General features: G+C 38.4%; 1 protein-coding gene across 2 annotated transcripts in view; it reads right to left on the bottom strand.

The window, feature by feature from the left end:
* The window catches only part of LPCAT2 (lysophosphatidylcholine acyltransferase 2), a 64,332-nt gene extending 41,218 nt beyond the window's left edge, over positions 1 to 23,114 (bottom strand). Inside the window, exons 1-8 of one of the 2 annotated variants that reach the window (XM_060131466.1) lie at positions 22,851 to 23,114; positions 15,232 to 15,371; positions 13,732 to 13,949; positions 12,308 to 12,420; positions 10,334 to 10,394; positions 9,142 to 9,200; positions 7,830 to 7,864; positions 4,525 to 4,579 (exon numbers count right to left, since the gene is read on the bottom strand). In XM_060131466.1, coding sequence (XP_059987449.1) covers positions 4,525 to 4,579; positions 7,830 to 7,864; positions 9,142 to 9,200; positions 10,334 to 10,394; positions 12,308 to 12,420; positions 13,732 to 13,949; positions 15,232 to 15,371; positions 22,851 to 23,021 — 852 coding nt within the window. In that variant the 5' untranslated portion in view covers positions 23,022 to 23,114. The remainder of the gene's footprint in view (positions 1 to 4,524; positions 4,580 to 7,829; positions 7,865 to 9,141; positions 9,201 to 10,333; positions 10,395 to 12,307; positions 12,421 to 13,731; positions 13,950 to 15,231; positions 15,372 to 22,850) is intronic. The other variant, XM_060131467.1, reaches the window with a different exon arrangement.
* Between the last annotated feature and the right edge of the window lie 211 nt (positions 23,115 to 23,325).

Here is a 23,325-nt window from a genome sequence, read left to right as displayed (position 1 = left end):
CGTTGCACCTGAGATGGGCTCCACAGCTCCAGCCCCCTCCTCACTGCAGTATCCCCTCTTCCCTCACCCTGCTTACTCTGTACCATCCTGACTCAGATGAGGTGGAGACTAACTGGCCTGTCTCCCACACCAGCACCTCTAGTTTGCACTTTTGGTCCCAGAGCCTCCTACCTCTTCTTGGGCCTTAGACTGCACACAAGATAAAGCCCAAATTCCCCTGCCTATTGTTTAAGACTCTCCATTACCCAGAGCCAGTCCTTTACATGAATACTCACTACCAGTGAGACTGGTGTATTCATTGTTTACTGACCACATCAAGCACATTCCTTTCTATTAAATAAGTGATGATGAGAGGGAGAAAGATTGACGAGTGATGACGCTACAATCAACTTTTTCTGCTTCTAAGGAACAGAAAAGGATTTTAACAGGTGAATCTTAAGAAATGTGCAGTTCTGGGAATTCCCTGGCAGTCCAGTGGTTAGGACTTGGTGCTATCACTGCTGGGCCTGGGGTTCAATCCCTGGTCAGGGAACTAAGATCCCGCAAGCCGTGCGGTTCAGCCAAAAAAAAAATAAGAAGAAGAAGAAGAAGAAAAGTGCAGTTCTAGTTCTGCTCGTGATTCTCCTTTACAGTCTTCAAAAGGAGAAATGCAAAAGAAGAAAGGTTTTATGAACAATGTTTTATGAACATTAGCTCCTTCCTTCCCAAAAGAACAGGAAAATCTAGTGGATAAGGTGAATAAAGGTTAATGCCTAACTCACCACATACTAGCACACAAGCAACCTGATTAAATCCTCACAACCCTATAAAATAGGTATTAGTATCCCACTTTGACCAGTGAGAACACAGGCTTAGAGCGGTTTAAGTAATTTGCTCAAGCAAATACAGGTAAGTACTAGCAGAACTGGAACAAAAACCCCAGCTAACGCTCTTCTTGTAGCACTCTATTTCTCCACTTACAAATTCCAGAATTCTATCAAGTTCCAGAAGAAATTACCTCTGTTAGAACAAGTACATATGGGGTGTGTTGTGTGTGTATGTATGTATGTATTTGTGTGATGGTTTTCTAAAAGGCCCGTTTTAGATTAAAAACTACACATCATTTTAGTGCATTCGGATATTTAAATAAACTATATAAATGTGTTTGAAACTTCTCTAAGTAATTAGCTTTAAGAGATTTAAAAAGTGATATATTTCTATAGGTGTTGATCATAACACTCATTATTATAATCCTTTCCTACATCAGAAATTTTTTAATGAAAAAAAAAAAACCTCTTTCTATCACAAGGCAATGAATTACCTACCATTAAGTAATGCCAGCAGCCACCAGAAGCTCACTATAAGCTTTGCCAAGGAAGTTTCCTAAAGCAAAATATGTATGTCTACAGACAAATCATTTTTATGTATCTCTAATATAATGGATGGCTTTAAAGTCAACATATTTTGAATGCAAACTAAGACACAGCCCATGAAAAAGGAAACTGATTGTAGAGTCAATGTGAATGTCATGTTTCCATTCAGAAACTAGCTGTTATCCACAGAGTGCTATATAGTCTGACTTTGCTTATATTCTCTCTCATGAGATAAACTAGAAGGCTCTTTATTTATGTCATATTTTGGGATGTTCCCTACTAGCTAGCTTATTCCCTATGCCCCTAAGCCATATGCTTATTAAGGAATACTTGTGGAGTAGCTGGCTGATAAAAGTGATCACTAAAAGATGCTTTAAGTACACCCACTATGCCACATTATGATCCAAAGAATAACTTTCAGTAGAACCATTCTGCAGACACACATGGCATCATTGTTCAAAGATGCCACAAGACCAATTACATAGGGCATGAGGTTTGGAACTTGTTGTATTTTTAAGATCCAAGAGTCAAGAAAATAATAACCTTTTCAAAAATAAGTCTTTTTGTTGGGGAAGCAGAGAAGGAGTGGGTAAGGAAATAGTCCTAAATACTATATTCCCTAGATTTTTAGATATCTGATCATTTTGGTAATTAAAGAGATTGATAATCATCATTAATGAGGGGAGACTTGTGAAACTAAAGGATACAGCCTTCAACATACTGAGAAGTCCTTGACTCACAAGAACAAGTGTGTCTAAATGGACATTTTAGTAACAATCCACTCATAGCTCATTTTAAAAACCATAAAGTTAAGGCTATATTCTTGAATAATACATCTTGAATTAGGTTTACCTAATTAATATTCAAGAAGGTCTAAAAACACATGTTAAAAATAACACCTAGGATTTCCATCCATTTTAAGAAAAAGGAAAGCAGAGGAGGTGCTTTTGAACAACCAAGACAACTGAAATTGTAGCAACTAAATGTACTGAGACTTCTGACTAAGCTGCATTGGAGCAGTTCAAGCTGGGCCTCCTTTGACGTGGTGGAAAAGCTGGAGCCTCAGAGCTAGTGCCCAGCCCCTGAGAGTCTTGAGCCAAGGTGTGGGTATACTTAGTGCCTGGCAGGCTGCTGGGATACATTTTCCAGTTACATCCCAACAGTGGGGAATTAAAATATTCAAAAATCATAAAGTAGTTAGGAATCCCCTGGGTGAAAGGTAGACTCATAAATCTCAAATTAAATTACAGTTAAAATAAGAATACTCAATTTGAAGCCTAAAATTTCCATCTTCTTACCCTGCACCACAATTCTTATACATCAAATCCCTACCTATTCAGCTTTTTTCAACTGGTTGAAAGCCATTTTGTGGCTTTCATATCGAACAAAGGATATATTCTTTTATTTGCAGAAAATATTATCCAAACAGGTCTGAGAACAGGTTGGAGAATGCAAATATTGTAATTGAAAAGAAAGAAGGACAACCATGACATGGAAAGGAAATGTGGTAATAGTGGTCAGGGCAAAAGCATGAGGAATTTGCAACCTCTGTTGTAACACAATTTGACCACTGACACGTGTGCTAGACAAAAAAATGTACAGTTCTATGTGCATTTCCACATCTATTGCTAGATTTCATCTTAGCTAAAGAGGGGTAAATTCAGAGGAAGGAACAGCATATATATATAAACAATATCTTCCAAATTTGCAGAGAATATGGGTTTTCTTATTTATTTATTTTTTTTTAGAGAAAGAAAACAGGGCTAGCTATCTGAGCAGCTTTTCAAGAAGGAAGAACAGTGCTCAGTCGAAGTACTTAGAAATAATAAGATATCTCTTTCTACCGGGGTTTCCCAAAATGTATTCTATGGAAACTGGCTCTAGGAGGTATCCAGAGAAAAAGGGGTTCAGTGGTCAAACATTTCAAAGGCACTGAGAAGTCTTGAGAAAAGAAATCTGATTCATTTTATTTACCCTGGTACTTCCTAAACTTATTAGGATACAGATTAGTTTTTTTCTCTAGAAACATCTAACTATATTCCAAGATCTAGTGTTTTCTGGTCACACTGAGAGATACTGAGCTGGTTTTAAAAGTGGGGAGGTGTGGCATATAATTAGTAAACAGGTATTTTCAAGGTAGGCAGACAACCTGCAAGTCTCAAGAAAAATTTCACTGAAGTTAAATTCACTTTGACATAATTTTCCCTCCTACATCATTTGGTAGTGCTGACAACATCTAAATGGCTGAACAACCAAGCTATCCAACAAAATAAAACAGGATTCTTGTGACTTCCTTTCCACAGTCCTGTCACCTGGAGCACTGGCCCCCCCGCTCAGAACTCTGAATTACATATGCAAACTTAAGGTTTTCATTACAAAAGCCATGGATGCAATTGGAAAATCCAGGCAAGAGTCTGGAGAACCACTATTCTGACCCTCTCTCTTCAGAGGCTACCTGAAGGTATCACTGAAGCCAATGAGATTCTGAATTCAGGGGTCCATTATTCCATGTCATTCCTGGAAACTAAGCATAGTTCTTGGAATCAACCTTCAGAGTCTTAAAAATCTGGTCAGAATTTTCAGAACATTCTAATCACTCCTTTTACATTCTAATCACTCCTGTTACAGCCTGCTACTGTGACTTAAACTGAAAAACTGTCCTGTGAACGATGATATGAGCTGCCTTCATGGCTCATACAACATGATTTCCTCAGGCTTTCCATGTGCAGATTGATTCCAAAAGTGAGGGTTTCTCACTCTGTACCTCTCCCACAATCTCTCAGCTTTCACAGAACATACTTCTTCAAGAAGCTGTGGGGTTCTACCAGCTACTGTAGTTCCTTTGGTCAGGATGTGAAGGCATATCATACAACTTGGCAGAGGTGAGCACTAAAAGGATTAAAAGGTAGGAACGGGTGATGCAAATCTGGCCAGCCAGGGTGGTGACATGCTGGAAGTTCCCAGAAGTTAGGAAATTGTGTTTCCTAACACAGTTCTAAGGGCTAGGGTTGACAGACGGTTTAGGCACACAATTTGCAAAAGACCAGGGCTTATTTTCAAGGTGGCAGATTTAACTTCCAATCTTTCTACATCTGGTCTCTCTAGACTAAAAATTCACAATGAAAGGAAAGGCCAAATCTTAGGCTCCAAGGCTACATTTTGAACCACTTACCTCAACTTCCACCTTTGTGAAGGGCTGGCAGCAAGTGAGCACACAAAGTTGAATGCTGAAGAGAAAAAAGAGAAGGCCATCTTTATGTGGTAATACAAGTACCATCTAATATTACTGAACAATCTTTTCTTTACATACAAGCAACCCCATGTCACTCTTTGTATGTATTCTGCATTTATAAATGCCACACTGTAGCCACAACACTTTTTGGGTTTAGAGAACTATTCTTGATATTCAAAAGTTAAATTGCTGAATGCAATACCAAATATGTATTTGTGGGTCAGAGCCGCAGCTCAGCAGACTAAACCCCAAATTTGAAGTCTTCTTGACAGCTAAGACTCATAGGTCTAGAGAAACTAACCATGGTCACATCTTAAGGTACATTAATATGTTTATAGAAGAACTGCTGAGTAGAACATTACTAAATTCTTTTCTAATATTAAAAAAAACAAAAAACCAGTGGGCCTTTCCTTAAAAGCAGAAACTTTATCATCATTGTCCCAGTTATTAATAAATGTTTTAGCTATGGGGAAATTTTCTGAAAAGTTTCAGATTTCATTGTAAAGCTAGACGAAGGCTTTCTTTTTTTTTTTTTTTTTTTTTTTTGCGGTACGCGGGCCTGTCACTGCCGTGGCCTCGCCTGCACGTGGGATCCTCCTGGACCAGGGCACGAACCCATGTCCCCTGCATTGGCAGGCGGACTCCCAACCACTGCACCAACAGGGAAGCCCGACAAAGGCTTTCTTTAAAGTGGTTATAATCAATCCTCTCAAAGATAATTTTTGAAATGGTTCCTACTTGCAGCTTTCCAGTGTATATTTAGACTCTCTGGCTGAGATTTCTATGGGATTTTTATTTCGCCTCATGTAGACAGATGACCCAGAAGTCAGGCAGAGTAAATTAGGCTACATGTTTAAGAAAACAACCAACCAAGCTTTTTCTGCTATTAAGAAATTAAAATATGATTTACCTGTAGAAATTGCTTGAAGGGACTTACTTAAGACAAGGAATTTAGGAATTTAAACAAGGAATTTACTTAAAAGAAGGAATTTAGGAAACAGGCTTATTAATTCCATAATTAACTATAAATTGTTAATGTGTCAGTTCTCATATCTTCTGTTTGAAAGGGAAAGAATCTTTTACTATCAACTCCAAGCCACAAAGCCAATCCATATTATCTATCATTAAGTAAATTGTTCTTTAATGATTTAAATTGAGCTTTGGAATTCAATGACTTGAATACATATTTTGTTCTGAAAATTCTGAATGCTGTTAAAGAAAAAAAAAACATACACAAATGAAACCACACACAAGATCTCTTTAAACTTGACTTGTCCACACTACAGACAAACCAAACAACACTTCTTAGACTGACATAAAACAGCTTTTCCAAGGCTTTCCCTTCTTGATGGTTAGTCCCTGAGTCTCCTCTCCCCTAGGACATCTGCTTTGGTGTAAAATCCCTTCCCTAGATCCTGAGTCAGAGTAGTACTTGGAGCCAGGACAATTGAGAAAACTGATTTAGAAGTAAGAGACACAGTGCTAAATATAACATGAAGACCAGAAGATAAAGGTGGAGACAAGAGGTTACCACACGTAAGTGTGATGTGGCACTTGGATAAAACAACGTTGTATCTTTAGAAGATTTTGTGTTTGTTTATAAATCCTAAGAAACCTTTAACTCTGAAAATACTTTTTTTCCTCTTTCTTTGCTGAATTCTATTTTTCCCCCTCTGTCACACATTTCTCAGGTTAGAGCCTAGATTAACTCAACCACTCTATTTACCCCTGATCTCCCTTCCAGAAAAGCTTCCTATTTGACCTTCACATCCACCAGCCCAGCTGCAAAACCAAAAAAAGTCACAATGAACCCAAAGTCACTATCTCTATGAGGGCTTAACTTGTAAAGGCCCCAAGGATGACACACCTCTGGAAATATAAATACGTTATCCCCTCGATTTTCAGGCACTTCTTTTTCTAAAATGCTCTCATACTACTTGTTTCTCCTACTTTCCCCTTGTATAGAAGTTGAAAACCAGGAATTCGTAATTAGTAATGACAGGAAATACGTATTCTAGCCAAGGGAATAAACTGATTTCCTGTAGGGTTAAAGATAGCATAATGTCTAGATACCTTTTACAATTTATGTTCCTTATTTTTGGTGTTGTTTACTTAACTTCAACTACCAGGGACTGAAGTATAACAGGAACATAAATGTCTCAGGCGTATCAATGTTTATTAACACATGTAATTGGCCCATCTATTCTGATTTAAATGTATCATTTCAAAGCAACTTACATACACAAAAAAATGGAGAAAATAAGTATGTTTTAGTTAAAAAAAATCTAATTTTCAGAAGTTGTTTGGATTGTCTACAATGTACTTGAAGGCAAATGATGATTTCTTTTAAATATTTCCAAGTGATCGTCACCTATCCATCAATAATTTGAGCTCTGTGTATAACAGTATCAAAAGGCATTACTTCATAAGTCCTGGGAAAGTCCTCAAATCCAAAATATAAACAGGCTGTCTTTTTAAAATTTTTTTAAGTTTGGGGAAGGTTTATTATTTTTTTTCTCTTCTGCCACCCAAAGCCAGCCAGGTTCCTTGAGGTGAACATAGAGGGGTGTCGACACTCTCCATGCAGGTAAAGGACCAAAGGAGGCACGTAAACAGGCAGGGGAGCCAAACAAAAGAACTTCTTGAGAGTAAGTAAGATTCTACATGTTCTGCTCTTTTTAAAAGGTCTATTTCACTTCAGCTAGCTTAACAGTGAAACTGTATTCTTCTCTTCAACATTTATAGAAACTGCTGATCCTTAGGCTCTTAAAATCCAAGAGTGGAAGTGAAAGTTTGGTTAGCTATTTCCTCAACTCAAATCAGACACATCACAACTATTTCAGGCCATATGACTAAAATGCTCTGGACTGTTTAAACGAATACAGTAAAATAAAGATGGAGACACCAGATAATGCTAAATTTGCAATGGGAATGAAATTACAAAATTTAAGCTGAGTAGGATTCAAATGAGATCACTGGAATGTTTCTTAAGAATAGGTAGATAAACACTTGAGACCCATTAGAACATGACAAACAACTAGAATTCTGCACATGGCAGACACTGGGGTTTAATGGGCAAGATAGTTATGCTCTCTACAGAAACTTCTCAGTTACAAGATTCAAGGATCTGATTAGAAATCTTTACTTCTACAAAAACAAGGCTTTTTTTTTTTAAAAAAAGAACAAATTCTTTTTCTTCACTCGAATAAAATTTATATAAACTAATAATAATATAAGCAACTTACAATTTATATCCTTGCCATGTCCATGTCACAGTATCCTAGAATAACAATAGTATTTAAACTGTTAGTTCAGAGAAAAAATACCAAATAAAACAAAAATTTTATTTTGATACTGAATATACTTTCTTTCTGAATTAAAAGCAATATGCTGAAAAGTAAGACAAGCATACTATTATTGTTAAACAAGAGTGAACTGATCTATAAATTCTTGGATCACATATCTACATGGCAAAGACCTGTCTTCCATATGTAACCACCTATCTTTTTATGGAATTAAGTTGCTTTGAATTTTTAAAAAAACTTGTGCATGCTTAACTATTTTTCTCCTAATATGAACATATCTGGGTAATTAATTGGCTTACAAAAACCAGAATACATCAGTTCTTAAAAAAAAAAAAAGTTTATTTTGGGAAAAAATACTACAGTAGTGAGGTAATGCACAGTGAAAGAATTTGAGTAAATGACAAATGCAAACCCACAGGTAGAAGTACGCTGAGTAAAAATTTGATGAATTTTAATTTTTTAACTACAAGTGTCCAAGGTTGAGAAATAAGCCGCTGATAGAAAGTTGAATGGATTAAGAACTCAATCTTAAATGACACAGATGATTAATAATTACATCCTGCCTTTTAATGTAAATTCTCTAGTAAAGAAAGCTCCTCTCCAAAACAGAACATCCCTCCCCCTGACAAAAAACCACTTTTTTTAGGAAAATGGTGACGCAGTCAATACCCAGAAAAAGACAAAGCTCCTCGCTGGAGCAGAAGAGTATTTCCTGAGCCCACATGGACTTTCTATAGGATGTTAGGTTCTTTTCAGATATTTCCTTATTTAAGCTACTTGCCAAGTGTCACACAGCTACGAAGTACTGAGCCCGTAATTAAACACCAAGCCTCTTCCAAATTTATCCTACTACTTCAATCCTTCTCCACCAGTAATGACCAGTGAATCAGGAGATTTCTCCTTCTAAGCTTAATGAAAACTACAAATTTATGAGAGTTTTCTGAAGTCCAGTCTAAGAGACCCTGAATCTGAGACTTAACCATACCATCACAGTGACTACAGGGTAGAAGCTAAGGAAATATCTTCCTACAGCTTAGTAATAGCAAAAGCAATATGTCAAATTGGTATCAACCAATATGTGCCTATCTTGCAAATTTTTAAAAACTAAATTGTAGCAAGGAGAATGAGTCTACCCATCTGCTCCCACCATTTATCTATTCATCTATTTTATTTATTCAAACAAAAGGAGTCCTAGAGAATTTGTGCTGTTTGGAATGTTGAGATTCTTCCCATAGTAAACTACGATGCTTACCAGCTTGTTTGGGTATCTGAGGAGAACTGGCTGTACTGGAACTCCTGGAATGAAGGCCCCTATAACCATATAGTGAAATTTTATAACATGCTCTTTACATGAACACAAAGTTTACAGTGAATTAAAAAATTAATAATAAATGATGTAAATATGTTTAATATTTTAAGAGTACATATAAACTATTGGCTAAATGTTGGTAAATCCCTAGTGTTAGCCAAAATGACAGATTTTTGAATTCAGAATTATGTAAGCAAAATATTAAATGTTATGCCTAAGTCACTTAAAATATTACTTATATCTCCATTTGTTTTCATTTGCCAAATACCTATTATTCAACAGGATTAAAAAAAACAGTAATGATGAAACCAAGACAAAGAGAAAATAAAGAGAAGAAAATCTAGTTGAAATCAAATGCTTGAACCCTAAACTATCACACTTGCTAGAATTGAGTTCTAACTTTGGCTCTGAGCATTCTAGCAGCCAATACGAAAACATTTTAAAGTATTAATAATTACTGTGAAATGACATATGAAATTACAAATTACTATAAAATTCACAACTTCATAATATATATATATATTTTTTGTGGTACGCGGGCCTCTCACTGTTGTGGCCTCCGCTGTTGCAGAGCACAGACTCTGGACCCGCAGGCTCCGCGGCATGTGGGATCTTCCCAGACCGGGGCATGAACCCGTGTCCCCTGCGTCGGCAGGTGGACTCTCAACCACTGCGCCACCAGGGAAGCCTTCATAATATTTTAAAAAGGAGTGAACCTTAGAAGGAACTGAAGGTATTTTAATGATAATTGAAGTAGGTTTTCTAACTTGATGACACAGGACCCCAAGTGTCTGTGAGGGTTATCTTTGGAGGAAAAGAAAAATCTGCTAGTGGCTTCTGCTCAAACACACACACACACACACACACACACACACACACACACACACACACACACACACACACATACACACACACACACACACACACACACGGGACATTCCAAGGAAGAAGGGGTTATGATACCAAAAGAGAAAGCAAAGGAGTGAGTTCTGTGGATCCACATCATTCAAAACATTTTATCAGAAAATAAGAAATGCTCCAAGCAAACTGACAAGTTATTTTGTATATTTATTATCAGATCATTGAGAAATCTTCCATACTACTTTGTCACAATACATAATTTAATTGATCTCACCTGGTTTAAAAGTAATCAAACAGGAACGATTAGTACAAGTACCTTCTGGGAAAACTAGTATCTTGGGAGAAAAGGAATAGATTTAATATTTCAGTCTAATTAATAGATTAGCTCTTTACTTGCTTTCTTAAGACTTTGCAAATAGTTGCCAATTTTTATAAAGCAAAAATAAAATAAAAGGCTAACACCTGATTCTAGTGAAAGCTAGAATCTGATTATTCGGTTTTGCTCTAAAAGAAGTGTAGTCTGACCATTAAGATAACTAGAAAATGAATTAAAGCTTTGAAGAGCGAATACACATAGTAAATATTTCTTCATGATGATGCTAATGATCTGAATAGACTTCGAAGAAGATGTAGACCCTGAATCATGGTCAAAGTGTACATTTTAGGCAATATTAAATGCCTTCTTCTACTGCTGTACACCCTTAACCAAATCATTTCCTACTTCTTTGTTTCAGTCTTCCCATTAAATGATATTCCCTCTTACAACATATAGCTTTGGGACGTACTGAGAAAAAAGGAGGAAATGCCTACAATATGCTTTATGCTTACTTCAATTCGTTGACATATGGAATACAATTTAATGTCCTTTTTTGAGGAGGCGTTTTTAGCTTTTAATATACTTCTTTATGTTTTCCACACAAAAGATATGCAGTACAGTTCCTCATTAACTGAACAGCATAGCAGCTTCATTTTTCTGAAGCTTTTAGAATTTAGCAATGAGTAAATTGCTAGGCACATAAAACAAAAAAGAAAATCCCTGCACTAACAGCAGTTAGTAATGGGTATTTTATAATAATTAGAGAAGGAAAACATTATTAAGCTAAATTGTCACAATAACAAGTTATTTGTAAAATAAAAATTGTGAATAGGTGCAGTTCCATCCTCCAATTTAAAAAAAACCAGGTTTCTTACCCCAATCGGATACAATATCAAATATGATTCATGGAGTGGATATTCTATATACTATGAACAATAAATTAATATAGAGTAAATCATAAAATCTCAAGAACTGGATGGGGTATTAAAAGTCATATAGCATCTCTAATGCTTGAATTCTTTTTACAATATCCCACCCAAGTTGTTGCTTAGCCAGTGCCTGAACATTCCAGAAAGAGATTCCAAATCAGACCATTCTAATTCTGGACAGAAAACTTGAGATGAGCAAAATGAACTGAAATCTACCTACTCGTTAACTTTCACCCACAAGTCCTAGATACATTCCTTGGAGCCAAGAGCAAAATCACACCCTTATTCCAAATGTCATTTCTTCCCAGTGACTTTTTAAATCATTCCTTACATGCCTTGGTTTCTAAAACCTCCTGGTTGGTCATATGCCTCTTGGTACTTTAACAACTACAAATCACCATGAGTGGCCAGACCACCTCAGGACCGTGAGTTCTGCTAGAGATCACTTGTTTTCACCTGGGCAAAGATAGAGGGGTACTTATCAGAATCACCCATGAGGCTCCATTTATGCAATAAATGTTGCCCCTTCCACACCTTCAAAAAGCATTCCAGGGGAAGGAGGTGGTGGGATGGTAAAATGTGAAAAAGTTCTACAGGTGATTCTGATATGCCCCTGAACTAAAAAGGCTGTCTAAATACACTTCAGATAAACTTAAGATTTTAATCATTTTCAAAATAAACCCACCATATTGTTGAGTATAACTGAGCTTCAGTATCTCATCTTTAAAAGGGTAAATAAATTCAGAGGTAGAGAATTACTTTTTATGACACAAAGTAAAAACCAGTTCAAAGAGTTTGGAGAATAAAAAGGAATGATACATTTAATTCCACAGAGTAGCTCATGGGGAAGAGGACTTTTTAATCCTCACTCATTTATTCTGCTTCTAGACATCTAGCAGAAGGTGTCCCCCAGTATTGGATCTGTGGATCCAAATGAGTATGTATACAAGTGTACAATAAATAAATTTTCAATATATTTAAATAAACATCTACTATGTTTTACCTGGGGCCATTCGCCTCCTGATGTGGCCCGCCTTATTATTTCATTTATTGTGTTTTTTCGAGAATCTGGATCTACACGGGACACCAACACTGGTTGCAGAGCCCGCAATATTCCTTTAAAACAAATGAAAAGTCACAACTAAGTCATTTTTGGGGCTACAGCTACGACAGCAATGATACCAGATAAATCATAAAACAAATTGTATGGAAAATTAAAATGACAGCAAATCAAAGAGAACAACTTAAAAAAGCCCTCTAATTCAAAGTTTATTAGAACTTAGCTTCCAGTTTCAAAAGGATAGGTAGATATTTAGACCTAAAAATATTTCACTGATTTAACAGAAGTTAGCAGCAGGAATATGAAAAGAAGCAAATGCAGTTTTCTCCCTAAAAGACTTCTTCCTCAATTGACATTAAACATTTGGAATATACTATAAGATTATCTTGTTTTATTTCAGGAATATCCTGCAAACCGATTATGTGAAGTCATAGTACACGTGGGTAGGAGGCAATTATTATTTATCTTACTAAAATTTTCAGCGCAATAGTCTTTTAAGTAGGTAGCTTCCTAGCACATGCAAAATAAACCTCAATTTACCAAAAGACTATTGCTAAACAACTTTTGGGGAAAATGTCATATTACACAAAGCAAGGTGGTTACCTTAAGAAAAAAGAGAGAGAGAGAGAGAGAGAGTCTGTCTTTCTTAGATGAATGACAAAGCTGTAAGAACTACTATTATTTCTCCAGAGTACCAAGGCAACATCAGGCAGTTTTCACACGCACTTTCTCACCACTTGATGCTTGGCAATAACCTTGGGACAACTGGTAGCAGTTACTTGGAGACTAATCCCCTGGGGAGAGAGCAAAGCATCTGGTGGGAAAAACATTTCACTTGCTTCATTATTTTTTATGGCAGGAAGCATTAATTTTTCCACATCATAATTTTCAAAGAGTTACACATTTGTCCCTCATGGAGATCTGGACAATAATGAAGAAAACAGAGTTAGGAGAAAAGACTTAGTGCATTTATTTATCAGTCTAATACGCTAAAGAGAAATTCACTGAAATAGCATGTAACCAGTGCTTTCACAGATTCTTAGATTAAATTCTCTCTCCAAAAAATCTACCATGTTTGGTATTTAAAAACTGTTCTTTTTGTCTATATTTAGGAGCAGAAAGAGGTGATGGTGCAGTGACAGAGTTTAGACTTAAAAAGAATGATAAGGGTACAGATACGGAAGTCTTTAATCTTTTTTCATAAATTCATTCTTGTGATATAGTACCTCATTAAAAGCAAGGAAATATGTTTGAAGTGTTTTATTATTTTAAAGTTTTTAAAAAGCCTACCAATGAACTATACATTTTCTAAATTGAAAGCATGAACATGAAAATATTTTATCTCTGTTATCTTATAAAGTACTTACTGCCAATCAGAGGCACCTGCACATTCTCATGTCGAGATACTATAGAAGGTAACCCAGCCACAACACAGGCAATTCCATCAAAGAATGTTGAATGAGGGGCAACAACAAAAATTGGTGCTTCCACAGGACTTGCGATCTTTCCTTTCACGGTAACTATAAATCCCATTGAAAAGAACATGGCATGGCCTAGAAACTTCAAGACTGGCTGAGTAATTGTCCTTTGGAAATAAATACAAAAAAGGACATAATTAGCTTTGCCAACTGCAGCTAACAGCAGGGTTTTACTCTAAAGCACAATGCAAAAACCAAGACAAGCTGGAGCACTTCATTTTAAAACGTGAGCTAAGAAGAATAGCTAACACTTCAGTGGAGCTCTTTCTGCCAGGCACTGTTCTAAGTAATTTATGCATATTAATTTCTTTAATCCTTAGCCCAATTTTATGAAATAGATAGCATTTATTATTATCCCCATTTTACAGACATGAAAACTGAGTCCCAGAGAAGTAATTTTCCCAAGGCCATGTGGCTAATAAGTGGCTCCTTTATTCTGTGACTATAAAGTAATAAGAATGAATCTTCAACATGCATCCACCACTGAGAAATCCAAATCAGTACTGTCCTTCAAAGGAGTCACCTTGGAAATCTATATTTGTGTAACAAGGATGCTGCTACCTCCCAAAACACTTTTAGAACCGGCATGTGGAAATTGTCCTCAGAATTATTTTAGGAATAAAATTTTAAAAGTAAGCCTTATGACCTATATCATTATAGCCCTTAGACATCATCAAGAATCTTAAGAAGTAAATTTACCATCTCACTTCTCTGGAACAAAGAAATTTCAATTCCAGAAATTGAATTGTTTACTCTTTAAAAAGAACCTGTCATTAAAGATTAGTTAATTCATCAAATTGTGCCAGGAATTGTGTTGGACACACAAGACAAGTAAGATCCAGGTCTCTGTCCTTGATAAACTCAGTTGAGTAGAGAAACAAAAAAATAGCCCTGGAAGTACAAACACATGACAGACATCTCAGTATGTGAATAAGCGTTATAGCTTTGCATGAAAAATGTCTCCCATAAGACAACCAGTGGGAGCTTTAAAAAATGGGCTTCCCATAGAATTCTCTCAAAATTCACATAATAATATAGCGAGGCGCTATTAAGCAACTAACTCCTGGGAAGTTTCTCTAACTTTAATTTCACGGTAAGGAGAAGTGAGACACAGAAAACCAAAGAACTTTTCCAGAGGGCACAGGGAAATGACCGATCTCTCCTTGCCCTGTAGTTTAGAGTTGAGATCTCTATTTATTTAAAGACAAAGAGCTCATCCCTTCACAGAATTTCCATACCTCCTATTTTTTATTTTTAGTGACATAGCCTGTAAAAACTATATTCCAAAATATCCTATATTCAGAGTCATAATTGTTGTTCACTGACTAAACTTTGACAAACTCTTCTTTATCTTGATTTTCCTAATATTTAGACATAGTTATTTCTTACCTCTTCCAACCAGTTATTGGGTGGGTCAGCTTTTCAGGACAGCATGTTGTTGAAATTGCAGCAAATGCCCACGCCAGTAATAAAATTAATGCAAGCAACAGGGCACGAATTGGAAGCAGGATAATTCCAAGAAAGAAAATCTGAAATCAAAGTAGATTAAAAAAACAGATGACATTATTTTAATGCTGTAGTTATCAAACAGAAATACATAAGAGGAAAATCTTATGCTATTCATGCATTCATTCAAAGATGAATTGGGCATTACCCTGTACCAGACAAGGATCTAAGCACAAAGAAAATAAGACATTGTATCTGACCTCACAAAGCCTACAAAGCAGCAAAAGAAACAGGGAAGAAAACCAAGTACTGCCTGATCTGTATATCAATGAATGTGAATAGGGCTGCTGGGGGAACAAAGAAAAGGTTTGTTGGACTTAGTAGTCAGGGAAAGCTTCCTGGAGGAGTTGAAGCTGAAATGTCTTGCTTTAAGAAGCAAGCAGAAGCTGGCAAGGTAAGAGGGGGAAATAGTTTTTTGAGAGCTATAAGTAGGATGAATATTAGTAAAGGCATTAGAGTGTGAAGAAGTAAATGTATTATTTTATATACCTGCCAGTCCTTTATAACTAACAATAAGGAGATGGGGGAGGAAATACAAGAAATAATAAAAACTAAATAAGAATAAGAATAAAAACTAAATAAATAAGAACAGCAAATAATACTGAGTGCTTACTATGTACCAGGCACTCTAAGCACTTGGCATGTAGTAACTTATCTGAATCTTACAACCTTAAGCTGTTTTACATACAAGAAAGGAGTGGCACAGAGGGAATTAAGTTAAACTGCTTAAGATCACACAGTAAGTGGCAGAACCAGGATTTGAAACCAATGTGGTTATAAAACTCTTGCTCTTAATCCTATCCCATAATGTCTTTCAAGTGAAATAAACTATCCTTATATATCACAAATTGTCTTCTTTTTTTTTAGCCAATTACACTACTCAGACAGTGCAGCCCTTCTTGTCTCTTTTGGCCCGTAATGTGAATCTGAGCATCACCAAATAATTTATGAGAAATGCCAAAAATATTGTAGTTATCAGATCTCTATCAAATTATATGTGTACATGTGTATGACTGAATTAAAAATTACATACAGGGCTTCCCTGGTGGCGCAGTGGTTGAGAGTCCGCCTGCCGATGCAGAGGACGTGGGTTCGTGCCCCAGTCCGGGAGGATCCCACATGCCGTGGAGCGGCTGGGCCCGTGAATCATGGCCGCGGAGCCTGTGCTCCGCAACGGGAGAGGTCGCAACAGTGAGAGGCCCGCGTACCGCCAAAAAAAAAAAAAAAAAAAAATACAAGGAAATATACAGATCTTAAATGTATAATCAATGAGTTTTGATAAATGTGTACTCTTGTAAACATCACCTCAATCAAGATACAGAACACGTCTGCCACTCAGAAAGTTGCCTCATACCTCTTTCAGTCAATACTTATCCTCTTAGGCAATGAATGCTGGATGTTTATCATCATATATTATTAGTTTTGCATGTTCTTGAGTGTCATATAAATGGAATCATACATTATGCATTCTTGTGTGTCTCACTTCTTCCACTTAACATAATGTTTTTGAAATTCAACTATGTTGCTTTCGATGTCAGTAAGTCATTCTTTCTGACTGCAGAGTATTATTCTACTATATGACCATATGACAATCTGTCTATTCTCCTGTTGATGAACATTTGGGCTGTTTCCAGTTGTGGGCTATTATGAATACAGCCAGTACAAACATTCTTCTACAAGCCTTTTCGGGAATAGTTGCTTTCGTTTCTCTTAGGTAAATACCTAGGAGTGCAATTGCTGGGTCATAGATGTAGTTTAACTTTATAAGAAACTGGCCAAACAATTTTCCAAAGTGGCTGTATCATTTTAAAGTGTCACTGGTAGTGTATGAGAATTTCAGTTACTGTACATCCTTGCTGACATTTGGTGTTTGTAGTCTTTTATAAAAATCAATTTTACTAAGGCATAATTTACATAAAATAAAATGCACCTATTTTAAGTATGAGGTTTTCAAATGCATAACCCTATGCAGACACCACTATAATCAAGATATAGATCATTTCCATCATCCAGAAAAGTTCCCTTGTGTCTCTTTGGTTTTTTTTTTGTTTTTTTTTTTGCGGTACACGGGCCTCTCACTGTTGTGGCCTCTCACGTTGCGGAGCACAGGCTCCGGACGTGCAGGCTTAGTGGCCATGGCTCACGGGTCTAGCCGCTCCGCAGCATGTGGGATCTCCCCAGACCAGGGCATGAACCCGTGTCCCCTGCATCGGCAGGCGGACTCTCAACCACTGCGCCACCAGGGAAGCCCCCCTTGTGCCTCTTTGCAGTCAATATATCCTCAGTGTATAGCAACCACTGACAGTCAGTCTTTCCTTCACTATAGTTTTTGCCTGTTCTATATTTTCATATAACTGAAACCACACAGTATGTACTCTTTTATGTCTGGCTTCTTTCACTTCATATTTTTGAGATTCAACCATGTTGTCATATGTATCAGTAGTATAGTCTTTTTAATTGCAGAGTAATATTCCATTGTATGAATATATCACATTTAATCTATCCATTAATCTGTTCAGGGACATTTAGCCTATTATAAGTTTTTAGCTCTTATGAGTAAACATTAATGTTTGAGTCTCTATGCGGACATACATTTCCATTTCAAGGGGAGTGAAATTGTTGGGCCAGGATATGCCAAACTGTTTTCCAAAGTAGTTGTATCATTTTATATCTCCACCAACAAAGTATGAAATTTCCTGTTGCTTCACATCCTCATCAACATTCAGTGTTGTCAGTCTTTGTAGCCATTCTAGTGGGTGTAAAATGATATCTCACTGTGGTTTTAATTCATATTTCCTTGATGAACAATGATGGTGAGCACATTTTTTCATGTGCTTATTGGTCATCCCTTTAACCTAACTGTCTGTTCGAGTCTTTGGCCCATTTTTATTGGGTAGTTAGTCCTTTTCTTATCAATTTGTAGGAGTTCTTTATATGTTCTGTTTACAAGCCCTTTTTCAATACATGTATTGAAAATATTTTCTCCCATTTCATGGCGTGCCTTTTCATTTTCTTTATTTTTTTTAAAATTTAATTTATTTATTTTTGTCTGTGTTGGGTCTTTGTTGCTGTGTGTGGGCTTTCTCTAGTTGCGGTGAGCCGGGGCTTCTCTTCATTGTGGTACACGGGCTTCTCTCTGTGGTGGCTTCTCTTTGTTGTGGAGCCTGGGCTCTAGGTGCACAGGCTTCAGTAGTTGTGGCACACTGGCTCAGTAGTTGTGGCTCACGGGCTCTAGAGCGCAGGCTCAGTAGTTGTGGCACACAGGCTTAGTTGCTCCATGGCATGTGGGATCTTTCCGGACCAGGGCTCAAACCCGTGTCTCCTGCATTGGCAGGCGGATTCTTAACCACTGAGCACCAGGGAAGTCCGCCTTTTCATTTTTTTAATGGTATCCTTTGATGAGAAGAATTTTAATTCTGATGAAGACTAATTTATCAATTTTTATTTTCTGTTTAGTTCTCTTCTGCATCCTTTCTAAGAAATCTTTACCTATCTCAAGATCATGAAGATATTTTATATTTTCTTCTTCTTCTAGAAGATATATGAGTTTTGCTTTTATGTTCAAGACTATGATCCACCTTAAATTACTTTCTGTGTAGTGTGCAGAAGGGATCAAGTTTCTTTTTTTTCCGTATGCGGGCCTCTCACTGTTGTGGCCTCTCCCGTTGCGGAGCACAGGCTCCGGACGCGCAGGCTCAGCGGCCATGGCTCACAGGCCCAGCAGCTCCACGGCACGTGGGATCCTCCCGGACTGGGGCACGAACCTGCGTCCCCCGCATCGGCAGGCGGACCCCCAACCACTGCGCCACCAGGGAAGCCCGTCAAGTTTCATTTTTATCCATAGATTTATCTACTTGTTCCAGAACCAATTCCATCCCCCCTCCTTTTTTTTTTTGGCTGTGCTGCCGCTTGCGGGATCTTAGTTCCCCAACCAGGGATTGAACCCTGGCCCCAGCAATGAAAGCGCCGAGTCCTAACCACTGGACCGCCAGGGAATTCCCCAGAACCAATTTTTGAAAAGACTTGACATTCCCCGATAAATTCTCTTGGCCACTTTGTCAAAAATCAATTGAACATACATGTGGGCTCTCTATTCTGTTCAATTGATCTATTCATCTGTCCTTCTGTTGATACTACCCTACCCTCTTAATTGCTGTAGCTTTCTAGTAATTCTTGACATAAGGTAGTGTATGTCCTCCAACTTTTTCTTTTTCAAGCTTTTTTTGGGCTAATATAGATCCTTTGCATTTCCACATAAATTTCAGAATTAGTCAGTTTCCACACAAACAAAAAGCCTGTTGGGATTTTTGTTGAGATTTCAATGAATCTATAGATCAATTTGGGAGGAATTATCATCTTAATAATGTCGATTCTTCAAACTTATAAACATGGTATATCTCTTCATTTTACGTAAATCTTCATTAATTTCTCACAATGGTATTTTGTTGTTTTCATTGTAGTGGTCTTACATGCTTTTGGTTAATATATTCCTACGTATTTCAGGTCATTTTATTGCTATTACGAGATTATTTAATTTCATTTTGCAATTGTTTGCTGCTAGTATATACACAAAGTTGATTTAAAATTTTAATCTTTAAACATTATTAAGATGACAAAATCAATTCTGAGTAACTCTGTCGAATTAAAAGGATTACCCATTATATTGCCATTTGCTAATATGTCATCTCTGTAGGAAGGCCTTCTTTCAACACTCTATTGGGATTATTTTCCTCTCTGGATTTACTTCATAGCACTTACTAAAACATGGAATTATATATTTCTATACTTGCTTGTTTAACTTTTTCAGTGAAATACAAGCTTTAAATGAGCAGGGTCCTTATTTCTCTTGTTCATTGCTATGTCTCCGGGGATTAACAGTGTGCCTGGCACATAGTAGGCATCCAACAAATATTTTTGGTATGGTAAATGACCCCACAATTACAACCACTCATTTTAATTCCATATTCTATTGAGGAAATAGAAGCTAGGCTAATTTTTTATATGCCATTGTGTAGCAGACCCTTAAACGGTCATAAAAGAGAAGGGGAGCAATAAAGCTAAGCCCTATAATGAGACACAAAAGTCACAACAGTCCTTAAGCAAGACATTGATCATCATTTAGGATTAAATTTAGTCTGATTTAATCATATCAAATCATACTTAAATGCAAGTATATCAATCTTTTAAACTGGATAATACAGACAACATTGTTTTTCAATCATGTCTATTTAAATTTTCCTTTTACCCAGACTGTTCAAGCCATTGAAACTACCTTGGAATCTCTGGTCTACACGCATTTTTAATTTTTTTTTTTTTTGAGGTATGCGGGTCTCTCACTGTTGTGGCCTCTCCCGTTGCGGAGCACAGGCTCTGGACGCGCAGGCTCAGCGGCCATGGCTCACGGGCCCAGCCGCTCCGCGGCATGTGGGATCTTCCCAGACCGGGGCACGAACCCGTGTCCCCTGCATCGGCAGGCGGACTCTCAACCACTGCGCCACCAGGGAAGCCCAAATTTTTAATTTTTTAAAAAATATCGAGATTATATTCATTTCTATCCAATCCAAGTGGTAAATTTTAAGTGCAGTATACAATTGTAGATAACAAAGAGCATTAACTATCAATATTAAGATCAGCAAACAATACCAGATTCTTTCACACATTATCTCACTTAAATTTTAATCCCTCTTCCATGTATTATTATTCCAATTTAATAGATGAGGAAAGTGAAGTTCAGAGAGGTTAAGTGACTTGGCCAAAGCTATACAACTAATAAATGGCAGGGCCTGAGCAGGTTTTCTGACTAAGACTAGTGATCTTTCCATCATCCTACAACTCTTGCAGGGTTATTTGAAAGTGCTCTCAAAATGGTTGCAGGCATGCTATTAAAAAAAACACAAAAACTCAAAAACTTAATAATTTACTCCAGGTACAATATAAATACTTATAAATATGCCACTTTGAACCTCTCTCCAAAACATGAAGCCAAATAGACGGACATGACTTTCATTTAAGTATGACCGATTTGACTGAATCAGACCAAAAGGAACCTTGAATGATAGTCAATGTATTTATTGTTTCAGAAGTTTTAAGATATAAAGGGAATATCTATCCATTTAAAGACATGAAGATCAAATTTTTAAACATTTAGTTTCTTTACAAAGAGGTATTACTACATTCACTATCTTCCTCTTCCTCTCTCACACCTTTCTTCAACCAGACACCCATCTACCATTATTCTAACCACCACCCCATGGTGCTTAGCCAAAAAGTGCGTATGCGTTTTTTCCTGAATATATTCATTTATATATATACACTTAACCTGCTTCCATCGTATCAGGGCACACAAGTATGCCGTGCAAAAATGACACTATTTCAAATCCAAAGTAAATAAATGAGTGAGATGGACAGGAAAATATTAAAACCATTTTTTCCATGCAGAACACAAAGGACAAACGTAGCTTGCATAGTCTATCTTGTTCTCTGATCACTAACTTCACCAAACAGGAAGTCCAAAGAGCGAGTATTACAAGAAAGAGCAGCGTTTTACAAGAAAAAGGAAAGGACAGGAAACTTCCTTTTTGTATGTAGCTGTTTTTAAGAATGAAAGAAAGTCTGAGCTGCTTCTCATCCTTGAATGTAGAAGTGTTTGGGCGAAAACTGACTCAGGACCAAAAACTCTTGACTACCTTAAGCTGCCCCACAGAATCCCTTTTCTTAGACTGTGATTTCCCGTCCTTGATGCCCCTGCTCAGCCGGAGCATCCCAGCCTTTCTTCTTGTTCTAATTCCAGACCTGGGTTCCTTGCCTTCTCCCTTACTCTTCCCATCCCAAACTGACTCCTCTCCTTCCCTGCGGCAAAGCGAAAACTTCCCCAAACCCGCTCTCCTGGGCTACGATGACCTCCCACTAGACTTCCACACACTCCAGTCGAAGTTCTCCCACAGTCGAGTCGTTGCCTCTTCTCAGCATGGAATGTTTCCTCTGCCAACGGCCCGCCTGCTCGGCCTCCTCCTGTTTAGGACCTTCCTCCAAGGCCCACCTGTTCTTTGCGTCTTCTTTTCTCACACACGCCCCCAGACCATCCTCCAAGGGCCCTCAGTTTTCAGCCCCGCATCTCTGTCCCCTGCAGACTCATGGCCCCTTCAAAAGCCCTCTCCCCTCAGATCTACATCCCTGTCTTCCTCAGAGCCTTGCTTCCCAGACTCATGCCCTCCTCAGCCACTCCCCTCTGACAACAACCTCCCCTGACAGGCCCAAGCTCCCCTCAGACTGCCTCCTCTCTCAGACCCACGTCCCTCCCCTGGATCTGCGTCCCCTGTCAGACGTCCCTCCCCTGGATCTGCGTCCCCTGTCAGCCGCCCCTCACCTGAATCTGTTTCCCCTGTCAGACGCTCCTCACCTGAATCTGCGTCCCCTGTCAGACGCCCCTCACCTGGATCTGCGTCCCCTGTCAGACGCCCCTCACCTGAACCTGCGTCCCCTGTCAGACCCTCGCCCCGCACCTGGATGCGCCTCGCCGCGCCCAGCCGTGTCTGCTGCACGAAGGGGTTGCGCACGGGCGGCGGGAAGAAGGACGTCTGGCGGGGCACTCTGGGCGGCCGCTGCCCCGCGTTCCCGACGCCCGCGCCGGGTCCCGAGGCCGCCACCGCCGCCGCCTCAGCGCACCGGTTCATGGCCGAGCCCGGCGCCTCACAGGAGCGAAGAGACCCAAGCGGTGCGCGCGAGCTGCCGCTGCCGCCAAGGCTTGAGGGGGATCAGCTTAGGAGTCCGGGGTCTTTGCGCAGGCGCCAAAGTTACCTACCCGCCCTCCGGTCTCGCCCCGCCCCCTCCGGCTCTGAACACGCCCAGGCCCTGGCCCCACCCCCTGAGCACACCCCCACCCTTTTAGGTTGTCCGGCTCTTCCTCTTGGGGTTAATAGCTCAGCCTCCTTGGGGGTGAAGGTTTTTCCTTCAGAGCCAGGCACCCCACAATGAGAG

This window comes from Lagenorhynchus albirostris, chromosome 19 (genome assembly GCF_949774975.1).
Source record: "Lagenorhynchus albirostris chromosome 19, mLagAlb1.1, whole genome shotgun sequence".
NCBI lineage: Eukaryota > Metazoa > Chordata > Mammalia > Artiodactyla > Delphinidae > Lagenorhynchus > Lagenorhynchus albirostris.
The sequence above is the reverse complement of the archived record's forward strand: the minus strand, read 5'-3'. Positions and strand labels throughout refer to the sequence as shown.